Source organism: Dasypus novemcinctus, chromosome 13 (genome assembly GCF_030445035.2).
Source record: "Dasypus novemcinctus isolate mDasNov1 chromosome 13, mDasNov1.1.hap2, whole genome shotgun sequence".
Lineage (NCBI taxonomy): Eukaryota > Metazoa > Chordata > Mammalia > Cingulata > Dasypodidae > Dasypus > Dasypus novemcinctus.
Window position 1 is genome coordinate 4,473,346 of NC_080685.1, and position 12,239 is coordinate 4,485,584.

Below are 12,239 nucleotides of genomic sequence, written 5' to 3' on the forward strand. Positions count from 1 at the left end.
AGCTCCACACGGGTCAAGGAGGCCCGGGGTTTGAACCGCGGACCTCCCATATGGTAGACGGACGCCCTAACCACTGGGCCAAAGTCCGTTTCCCTCCATATTCTTAATACTTTGTAATAGAGGAATATTCTTGTGTTTATGCTGTTAGCCACATTCATCACCCATCACCAAAATCACTATATTATACAGCCCCTAGATTATCCTCTAGCTTTCCTCTCGGTTGGCATTAACCTCCCTAGGCTACCCCATTATACTCATAAAGTATTACCATCAACTCTAGCCATTTCCCCACATTTACAGTCCCCGTTATTAAACATTCTACATACATTCAGGCTACACTCCCCCTTCTCAACCCCTGCTCTGTCTCCTAGTAACCTATACTCTAGAGTTTAATTCCATGAGTTTACTCATTGTATTTAGTTCATGTCAGTGAGGCCATACACTATTTGTCCTTCAGTGCCTGGCTTATTTCACTCAACATAATGTCCTCAGGGTTCATCCATTATGTCAACCTCATTTCTTCTTACAGTGAATAGTATTCCATCCTATGTATATACTGCATTTTGTTTATTCATCAGTTGATTTTGGGTTGTTTCATCATTTAGCAATTGTGAATAATGTCACTGTGACATTGGTGTGCAAATGTCTTTTCACATCCTTGCTTTCATTTCTTCTGAATATATTCCAAGTAGCAGGATTGCCAGATCATATGGCAGTTCTATATTTAGCTTCGTGCCATTATCTCTGCTTTTTTTTCCCCTTTATTTTTAAAGAAGTTTTAGATTACATAAATGTTACATTGAAAATATAGGGGATTCCCATATACCCCACCCCTCCCCTCCCATACTTTCCCCCATTAACAACATCCTTCATTAGTGTGGTACATTTGTTACAATTGATGAGCACATGATGAAGCATTGCTACTAAGCATGGTCTGTAGTTTACATTATGGTTTACACTTTGCACCACACAATTTTGGCAAAATATATAATGGCTGGTATCCATCATTGCAATGTCATACAGAACAATTCCAATGTATCTCTACTTTTGAGGCATGATGTTTTAAATTCTAGAGATTATCTCAGTGTTACCTGACCAAGTCATTCTGTTTTTTATAAATTTTGGTGAGAATGAATGGGTTTGGATAGTTTCAGGTGTCTCTGGGAAAAACAATTGCCTAGAACAAATGTAGAACAAAAGTATTAATAGATATGAATCCAACTGTATTATATTGAACTAAGAGATTACTGTGGATGAGCTACATATTGATAACTGTAGATTGGTTATTAGAATATTTATATCAATGGGAAAAGGAACACTGAGGTATTCAACACTGCCTGGTGAAAGCAACGAATAGAACATTAAGTAGAGGGGCCCTCCCAGGGCTGCTCTGTGATTCCTGGACTGCGTGTTCTTTGAGTTAGCTTTCAATTATATTTAACTCAATATAATAAAATTTCACTTAAAAATAGAAGGACTCATGAAATGTTTAAAAATCAGATTTTTGTCTTGAATATTAAGCTGCTTTTAATCCTTTTTAAAGGAAGGATTTTATTAATGATGTTAAGAAAACTTTTCTTTTGACTTGAAATCTGCAGTTCATTTTCAGTATGTGTGGGTTTTTTTTTTTTTTTAAGATTTATTTATTTATTCCTACCCCCCAAGGCTTGCACTTGCTGTCTGCTCTCTCTGTCCATTTGCTGCACGTTCTTCTGTGTCTGCTTGTCTTCTCTTCTCGTCTTCTCTTTAGGAGGCACTGGAAACCAATCCTGGGACCTTCCGATGTGGAGAGAGGCACTCAATCACTAGAGCCACCTTAGCTCCCTCCTCTTTGTCTCTTTTGTTGTGTCATCTTGTTGCGCCAACTCTCTGCGCCATGCAGGCCTGCTCGCTTTCACTGGGAGGCCCTGGAAAACAAACCCAGGACACTCCATATGGTAGACAGGAGCCCAGTTGCTTCCTCAGTATGTTTTTAAGAAAATTCCTTTATGAAAATGATAGGTGGATTCTTACAAATAGGTGGATTTATAAAAAGTTGCATAACATCATTGCTTTATGAATTTTTTTGATTGCACATTGGATCCTCACTTCTATAATCCTGGCTTTAAAGGGCGTATATTAGAATTTGGTACCTAGAGTTCAAAGCTTCTTAATTTACCTAAGATCCTCCAAGACAATGCCCTTTCCCACTTCCATTGTAGGAAGTTGTTTCATAATGGCAATTTAAGATGTAAAATATAAGGTACCTTAAATGTTTTATGTCACACATGGACACTAGAAGGTAATCATAATAGTATAAGGTACTGGAGGTATCTTTCAGCCTTTAAAAGATAACTGAGCAGTGCACTTGGATGTCTTTGCTAAAAAGAAATTGATATGCTCTGTATATGTTTTCTGTTCCTATCTAGGGTCTGGTTACTGCTGGATGGTTTAATTCGATCAAATTACTGGTAGCAATTGAACCTGCTATACTTGTGAATCAAAAGTTAGTTGTGGGGGAAAAAAAAGCACAAAAAGTTAATTGCAGTATGAATGTTTTCATAAAAGAATAGCCATCTTTGTTTGTAATTCCATTGTTGCTATGGATTGACAAGTGCTTTAGTTTTGGTGAATAGTGACATGTTTCACCTGGAAAGGGAGACACGGGTCTTAACTTACCAGGAAAGCAGCCTAGGTAATAAACATCAACTCAAAAGATTGCCAGGAACCTAAGAAGCTTGAAGACTCTAGGACGAAAAATAGCAACTCCTTTTGGTGCTGGAATAGTTCAGGCACACAGGGCGTGGCCTTGCTGTGTTCTGCTGCAGTCCTTGGTGTAATTCTGACTCTTGATGGATGTTTATCTAGCTCTGGTCACAGCACTGTTTATTTTTATAGGGGCATCAATGGCCCAAGAAATGCCTCTGGGCTTGTGTGCATGAAGGTTTTGGCCGTTGACTCTTAGGCTTCCCTCTTGCTGGAGAACAGACCCCTTCGGTTCAGATGTAGAATGTGGTGTTGGCGCCTTGCACTGCCTTCATGCGCCAGTCTCAGCGGGACGACGGACACCTGGGGGCCGTGGAGGGGTGATGTGGGGAAGGAGAGGGAGAGCAAGCCGAGTTCAGGATCGGAAATCGCTGTTCTACATTGTCCTTTCATTCTCTTCCAAACTTTTTTTTTTTTTTAAATAAACCTCTCCTGGACCTTTGGAACTAAATTATTCTAGAGTTGGACTTGATAACCTATGGTTCTGAGGAAAGAAAATTCAAAAGACTTGTTTTATGAGCTCCTTAAACTTGAAATCAAATTAGGAGGAAAAAAGTATACATGGAGAAACATGACAGTTACAAAATAACTAAATACTATTATATCATTCTTATATCCTGTGGTACCATATTTTAAAGTATTGTCCCTTTTTAAATATTTAGTTATAGCTAGCTAGCACAAGATACAAACTCAGAGCAAAGTGCACTCATACTGTGTTGCAATGAGTTTGTTTTGTGAATCATTTGGTTTCTTTGTTTGTAAGCAGTAGAAAAAGACTATCTTGAACAGAATGGGGATTTGTTCCAAGGAAGAATGGGAGGCTGGAAACCAAGGGAGTTCCTGTAATCTCAGCCTCCATAACCAGCAGCCTTTCTCTTTAGGATGCTCCTTAAAATAACAGTATCTCTAACCCCTAACTACCTGGCTCTCTGCTCAGAATCAAATTCTCAGTGGATGAGAGGGACTGATTGGATTAGGCTGGATTAAGTTTCAGTTCCTTTCTCTGGACCAGTCACTGGCTATAAGGATGATTACTATGGTTAATACTTTTTCATAGGAAAGCATGTAAATAGCTTTATTATTTTAATTGTATTAAAACAATGAAAATTAAATATCTGTGGACTGGTAGAAAAAAATTTGATGCATCAGAAACTTCACTTCTCAGCTTTAAGAACATAGAGTTCTGATTCTGCATTTTTCCTCATTGTAATGTTCTAGTTTATTTCATAGCTCTGTGATGGGCTACAATTTTTGTTTGGTCATTAAGAAGTTTATTTAGTATTTTATTTACATTGTATCTTAATGTAAGAGTAGGGAAAGAAATCAGGAAGTTAAATACTAAATTAGAGAATTTTTGTGACTGTGATGAGAGCTTATTGGTGAATTTTCTTTGATTTCTTTTTAATACAATTACCTTGCCTTTATTTTGAATATTTAATATTAAAAATTTCAGATGAGACATTATAAACTTATATTTTTACTCAGAGAAACTTACTGGAAAACATACTTTTGGACTCACATTTCCCCACCCCCCCTTTAGTATATTTGAAAATTAAAAATGGTTCAACAGTGAATTAAGACACCTGAGAATCATTAAAAGTATTTTCCATTTTGGTATAATTGACTTGAAAAGCACCATTGATTGCTATTCCACAACTCTTTGATTCCATAACTATTAATTGAACATATCTATTTATTAAGTAATATAGAACATACACCTGTGATAATTAAAAGTACTTGTTAAATGCTTTACGAATGACTGGGATCATAAGTGTTATGGGAATTTAAAAAAGGAGCAAGAGTTACATATAACTTTATATGCGTATATGATTAATACTATCTTTTGGATAACTTTGGTTTGGGGAAAATTTGGTTTGAGAAAATAATAGTATGTCTCTGTTAAATCTGGAAAAAGGAATCTGTATATACCTATCATTTTTATAGCGCTATCTGGCCTCTCCAGTATTACAAAGCAAAATCATTAATCACGATTAAACAAATATGTCCTTCTGTTACTTATCCTGATACATAAGTGGCCCATTTAAGAAGCAACTCACATTTGTATGTGAGACCTGCATTTCAGAGTTTCCTTGGAGGGTGTGGATGGGAAGGGGAGCTCATTTTTAAAATCTCTTGTTTTGTTATCTGTTGATATACATGACCTCTCTTTGTACTAGTATAAGCTGTGTTCGAAGAGCGCAGCTCCCAAGGTGAATTTTGCATATTCCACATAATTTTTTAAAAAAGATTTATAATTATTTATTTCTCTCCCCTTTCCCCTCCTCCCCCCCAGTTGTCTGCGCTCTGTGTCTGTTTGCTGTGTGTTCTTCTGTGTCCTCTTGTATTCTTGTCAGCCACACTGGGAAACCATGTCTCTTTTTTGTTGCGTCATCTTGCTACATCAGCTCTCTGTGTGTGCGGCGCCATTCCTGGACAGGCTGCACTTTTTTCATGTGGGATGCGTCACTCTCCTTATGGGGCGCACTCCTTGCGCGTGGGGCTCCCCTACACGGGGGACACCCCTGCGTGGCAGGGCACTCCTTGCGCACATCAGCACTGCACGTGGGCCAGCTCCACGCGGGTCAAGGAGGCCCTGGGTTTGAACCCTGAACCTCCATGTGGTAGGCAGACACCCTATCAGTTGAGCCAAATCTGCTCCCCCATATTCCACATAATTGTAAAGCTATTAGGCCACCATCTAAATTTATGAAATAACAACAAGCGCCTTATGAGTAGCTCTTCTCAGTTCACCTCAGAACTTTTTTTCTGCACAGCATATGTTTCAGGATTTAAAAGTGCATACCCCTCTTGATCACTAGTGATCAAATATACTTGTAAGCCCTTGGATTTTTCTCCCTTAGGTCCTTAGTAGGTTATTCCAGGATTATTTTGGCTATTTTTTCCCATATTTCCAATTTTTATTCAAAAAGAATTTAAATGAATGTAAATTACATAGCAGTTCTTCATAAGACATTGGTTATTTTTAAATGTTGATTAATGTTTGCGTGAGCAAGCTGTCCACTAAGGTGTGATTTCAAGATGTTTGCCACTGAACTTGTCCAGCTGGAACTACCTATAAACATGGAAGAATTCATTAAGGAATTAAACCCCTTCAACCCTCCTAGTTTTTATCGCTGTACCTTTAAAAAATATATTAACAGCAACCATCCTCCCTCCATCATGGCTGTTGCCGTGTTCATAGCAGTAACATGTTCATGTTTACAACTGCCAAAGGATGGAAGTAACCCACATGTCCATCAACTGATGAACGGGTAAACAAAATGTGGTATATGCTCACAGTGGAGTAATATTCAGTCATAAAAAAGAATGAAGTCCTGAAACCTGCAACAACTTGGGCAAAACTTGAATACATTATTTTGAGGGAAATAAGCCAAACATAAGGGGACAAATATTGAATGTGCTTATTGATAAGAAATAATTAGAATAAGGAAACTCAGAGTTAGTCTAGAATGTAAGTTACCAGGAGCTGGGCTGAGGTTATAGAATGGGGAATTTGCGCTTAATTTATACAGAATTTCTATTTAGGTTGATTGTAAAGTTTTGGAATTGGATGGTAGTGATGGTAGCACATTATTGTGGGTATAATTAATAGCACTGAATGTGAATGTGGTTAAAGGGAGAAATTTTAGGTCATATATATGTTACTAAAATAAAAATGAAAAAGCAGGACAAATAACAGTGAATTCTATTATAAACAATGGATTGTAGTTAATACTACATATATAAAAATGTTCTTTCATGAATTATATCAAATGTACCACACTAGTAAAAGGTCTTAACTATAGAGTTGTATATGGGGAAAAAATATACCTAATGTAAACCATAGACTATAGTTAATTATTTTAATATTCTTCCATTAATTGTAACAAAGGTATCTCATTTAAAGCAAAGTGTCAACAAGAGGGAGTATATGGGAATGCTGTATCTTTATATGATTTTTCTGTAAACCTATAATTTCTAAAAAATTTTTTTTAAAGAAATAGAAAAAATTATAGATACGTGTTTGTATATGCATAAATTACCATAGGAAAGACACAAGAAACCGTTGGTAACTGGTTGCCTTTTAATGGGACTGGACGCATGGGGTAGGAGAACAGTTTTTACTGTACATCCTTTTATATCTTCTGCACAATATATAGCCTGTTTTACAGTATCAAGTGAAGGAGATATTGCTTAGCATTACCTTCTGTCTTCCTGTCGTGCCACCCACCTATAATCTTATAGAATATAGTCATCTTTTTTTTTTTAAACTGTACATGAACTTTAGCCATCTTCAAGCAAGGATTTCTTTTCTTTCTTCAGTAATGAACACAGTATATAAATAGGTATTTGCTTTTTGAAGATTTCTCAAGCAGGCCCTAAGTTTTCTGGCATTTTTGAGAACTCATGTTTGGCCATGATTGGGTAAAAAGTAAATAACATTTTATCAAAACTAGCTTTGCGATTCAGTTAAAATAGTCATTCTCAGTTAATATAGGTTTTATAGGTTTTTATTGCCCAAGAAGTTAAACATTTCATGTCACAAATACATTCCTAGTTTGTTTACTTTAAAATTTTGTTATTAATACTATTACACAGAAGTTTAAACACTTATATACTTGATGCTTTGGGCTTTCTTCCATGCTTTTTAAACTTAGAAATAAGAAAAACTATATGGTCACTGAATATTCAGTAACCTTTGCACCTAATTTTAATGATTTGACTTTTCACATTAAATTTTAAGGCACTCAGCTGTATAGAGTAGACGTTTCACTTTGGGTGTACAGGATGACACTCGGGTTTACTGCTTGCTTCATCCAAGTGTATTACTTTATCCAGAGATGAGCAACCTCTAGAGATCAGTCACTAACTAAACAAGCTTGATTCAAAATTAATGGAGTCCCAGGATAAGCAACATTTAAGTTAGGATAGTTGGATAAATTGCCCTTCTCTATCTTAGAGATAATTTTTTATTTTTTATTTTATTGTATTTTTATTCATATTTTGATAATTTTGTATTTTTTATTTTATTGTATTTTTATTCATATTTATGAACAATTATATTGTCCATATTCTGTGTAGTGCCAAAGACAGACTCACTCATTACTCCCTGTGGCTTTTTTTCACCTTTTTTTTTCTTTTAAGAAGGGATATAAATTTGTCTTCCTATTTTCATGAAAACTAATTTCTCCAATTTTCACATTCTTTCAGGGATCATCACTCAGTAATAGAGAGGGGAAAGAGAAGGTCTGAACTATCTTAAAGTCTCTAAAAAATAACTATACATGGGGCAAATATTTGGGTTTCCTTTAGCCATATTTACATTTTAGCAGAAAATAAATTCATTAATTCATTTTGGAAGGAGAGATTTTCCATATTTATTATTGTGTTAAATTTTTCCTTATCTTACATTTCAGGGAGGAAATAATGCTGGCCATACAGTTGTTGTAGATTCTGTGGAGTATGACTTTCATCTTTTACCCAGTGGAATAATTAACCCAAATGTTACTGCATTCATTGGTATGTATATAGTGTTAACTGAACTGGTTGGGGATTTTTTCTACCAGTGGCAATTGGTATTCATTTTTGTTATCAAACCTGATTTCATTTCTTATTTACCAAATTGATCCCGTATACATTTTGGCCATGATGCCTTCTGAAACATATCTAACTTTGACTCTAACTCTTTTTAAAAAATATTTTTATGGTGGTTATTCTATGTAAAACAAAATTTCCCATTTTAAAGTATACAATTCAGTGATATTTATTATATTCACCATGTAGTTGACTTGACTCTGGAACTCTTTTAGACCTTTTAGTGGTATTACTTTTTGGAATGATTATTCTGCATTCATCTGTGATCATTGGCAATATTAATTCCATTAGGAAGTATTAGATCATCAAGTCAATTTTCCAAACCCTTGTGACTGTGACCCACAGTAAAGAATACTTACAATGTGCTCATGGATTGATTTACTATATGTGATGCAATATGATATTTTCTATTCTAGTTTTTTTTTTAATGCAAATCACAACCTACTAAATTTATTATATGAACACTAAAAGAGTGTGATTCTCCAAATTGAAAGGCAGTTTTAGTTGCCTAAAACAGTTTATCTTTTCTCTTTGTTTCAAACATATTTCAAATTATTTTGAGTGCAATTTTAGTATTTTATATTCTGTTATCTATTCACATTTATATAATACAATGTAATCATTCTATATAGTGTCTGTATAATATCTAAGTTTTATATAGATATGTATAATATATCTATATATATATATATCTATATAATTATAGATATCAGTTTAGATTTTGTTTTTTTTCCCTTTGTTTTTCCTTTAGGAAATGGTGTGGTAATTCATCTACCCGGATTGTTTGAGGAAGCAGAGAAAAATGTTAAAAAAGGAAAAGGTATGAAAAACCGAGTCTGCCTTGCCTGGTAACCAATAGTTTTTTTTTTGAAATTTTATTAGGAGCTTATGCCAGGCAAATTCAACATTTTTTGTCTTAAACTTTTAAAAGACAGGTTTTTGTAGGGCAAACTTTTAAATGTTGGTTATTAAATTTTAGTCATTTTTAAACAAAAATATTTTCAACAAAAGACAAAATAAGGTTGTTGTGTAAGTCCTGATTTTTTGCACATTGGTTATCTTCAAACTTGTGTTTAATTTGCTAAATCAAAATTATTTATAGCTTTATCTTAAGGTAGTTTTATGTTGGCTGCAAATCTCTAGGAAATTAGCAAGTTTATTTTGTCACTTGGTGCTCAAGGTAGCATTCCCTTTCTTCCCAAACCAAGAACTGGCTAGAGGGTCCGGGAAGCCACTGAAGCCTTTTACGAGACTCTGGAGCTCTCCCTGATTTTACAGCTGTATTAGTCAACCAAAGGGGTGCTGATGCATAATATTAGAAGCCTGCTGGCTTTTATAAAGGGTGTTTATTTGGGGTAGGAGCTTACAGATACCAGGTCATAAAGCATAGGTTACTTCCCTCACCAAAGTCTATTTCCATGTGTTGGAGCAAGATGGCTGCTGACATGTGCCAGGGTTCAGGCTTTTGGGGTTCCTTTCTTTCCAGGTCTTGCTTCTCTCTCGGCTCAGGGTCTCTCTCGGCTCAGGGCTTGCTTCTTTCTGGGCTCAGTGTTCCTCTCTTCCTGGGACTGGCTTCTCTTTCCTCTGTGTGCTTACTCCACGGGACTCTAACTTAGGACTTTAGCATCAAACTCCAACGTCAAAACTCCAACATTAAAACCCTCCAACTCTGTCCTTTGCCATGCTTTTTATCTGTAAGTCCCCACCCACCAAGGGCTACTGATGTGGCCCAATCAAAGCCCTAATTGTAATTTAATCATGCCCAGGTACAGACTAGTTTACAAACATAATCCACTATCTATTTTTGGAATTTATAACTATATCAAACTGCTACACTCCATCCTCTGAATTTGAAAAAGACATAATATTCAGAAAAATCTTAAATCAGTAACAGTGCAAGTGTTAAATCACATCATAATCAATTTAAAGAAATGAAGTTTGCTTTGGGACAAAGTCCTGTCTGCTATAGACCCCTGAAACTTACAAAACAATTTATCTGCTTCCAATATACAAATGGAAAGAGAAAGGATAAACATTTTCATTACAATAAGGAGAAATTGGGAAGGAAACATGAGTTATGGGTCCACAACAGTTCAGTAAACCTGCAGGGCATGCTTCATTTGATTTCAAAGTCTGAGAGTCATTCTTAAGACAATGGTTTCTTCTCCTAGGGGCATTATGGGAACCCACCCTTTCCACAGGCTTGCCCAATGGCCATTTTCTTTTTTCTACCCTTATCAAGCACCTGATGTCAACCAGACTCCAGACCTCACCCATGAAAGTGGTTGGGATGATTGCCACACCTTACCCAATCTTTGGATTAGAGTCTTAACCCCCTAGTACAGTGAAGTGAAAACAACATTCCCCCTAACCTTTGGCATACAAGCTCAACCCCCTCAGCAATGAGTTCACCACCTGGCTTTCCCTAACCTTTGGCATATAGAATCAACCCTCTCAGAGCAATGAGTTGACCACCTGGCCTTTCCTAATCCTTGAGGGATGTGCTCCACCCTCTCTGTACCCTGGGGCAGCAAAACTCTCCTAGAACATCCAGCAGGAACATCCACCTTCTTCCCACTGGAGGACTTAACTAAACTTGGAACTTGTAAATCAAGATTGAAGATGTAGTTATGTAGGAAAGGCTTATGGAAAGTCATACTGTCTGATGGCTTGGACCCCTGCTTCATGCATGCTAAACCAACAGACTTTTTGAGAGAACTATATGAACAAAACCACTGTCAGCCTGGAATAAAAGGGATGTGGAAAGGAGAGATTGAAGGGGAAACACGTTCAAGAGGAAAACCATGGAAGCTGAGATCTGGAATTAAGACTTCACCTTGGGCCAAGAGAGGAACCCCACCCATGTGTACAGAGAGGGTAAGTTTGCCCCAGCAGTTGAAGAAGGTGGATGTTCCTGCTGGACGTTCTGGGAGAGTTTTGCTCTGGGAGTTTGATTTCCAGAGGATTGGAATTTCCAGAATCAGTTTCTGTTTCCTTTGTGCCCTACAGTTAACTCCTCAGCATATCTCTCTCATCTAGATTTGACTGTAAGCTGCAAGGGGATGCCAAGCCGCATTCTCTGGGTTTCCTTTGGAAATTTCTTCAACTAAATGCCCAGGCTTGCCATTTTCAAATTCTGCCTTCTATAAAACACCAGGAGTTAATCTTGCTAAGTTCTCTGCAGCTTTAAAACATGGATCACCTTTCCTCTGGTTTCCAGTAATAATTTCATCATTTACTTCTAAGGCATCATAAAAAGTCTCTTTAGCATCCATATTGCTATCAACAGCCTCTTCAAAGCACTGTAGATCATTTCTTCCAAGCAGCTCACAATTCCTCCAAAAAATACCCCTTACCCATTTTTAAAACCATTCCAGCATTTTGGTAATTGCAAAAACACTACCCCACTCTTGGTACCAAAGTCTGTATTAGTTACCCAAAGGGGTCCTGATGCAAATACCAGAAGCCTGTTGACTTTTATACAGGATATTTATTTGGGGTAGCAGCTTCAGATACCAGGCCATAAAGCATAGGTTACTTCCCTCACCAAAGTCAGTTGCCACGTGTTGGAGCAAGATGGCTGCCGACAGCTGCCAGGGTTCAGGCTTCCTGGGTTCCTCTCTTCCCAGGGCTTGCTTCTTTCTTGGTTCAGAGTTCCTCTTTTTCCGGGGCTTGCTTCTCTTTCCTCTCTGTGCTTACTCCCTGGGGCTCCAGCTTAAGACTTTAGAATCAAACTCCAATATTAAAAACCCCCCAACTCTATCCTCTGTCATGTCTTTTATCTGTGATAAAAGGGGTGGAGACTCAGCACCCTACTGATGTGGCCCAATCAAAGCCCTAATCATAATTTATTCATGCCCATGTAGAGACCATTTTACAAACATAATCTGCTTTCTATT

At 36.8% G+C, this 12,239-nt stretch overlaps 1 protein-coding gene across 1 annotated transcript in view; it reads left to right on the top strand.

Moving 5' to 3' along the window:
• The window catches only part of ADSS2 (adenylosuccinate synthase 2), a 42,066-nt gene that overhangs the window by 6,007 nt on the left and 23,820 nt on the right, over positions 1-12,239 (top strand). Inside the window, exons 2-3 of the mRNA XM_058309405.2 lie at positions 8,163-8,265; positions 9,092-9,160. Of these exons, the coding sequence (XP_058165388.1) occupies positions 8,163-8,265; positions 9,092-9,160 (172 nt within the window). The remainder of the gene's footprint in view (positions 1-8,162; positions 8,266-9,091; positions 9,161-12,239) is intronic.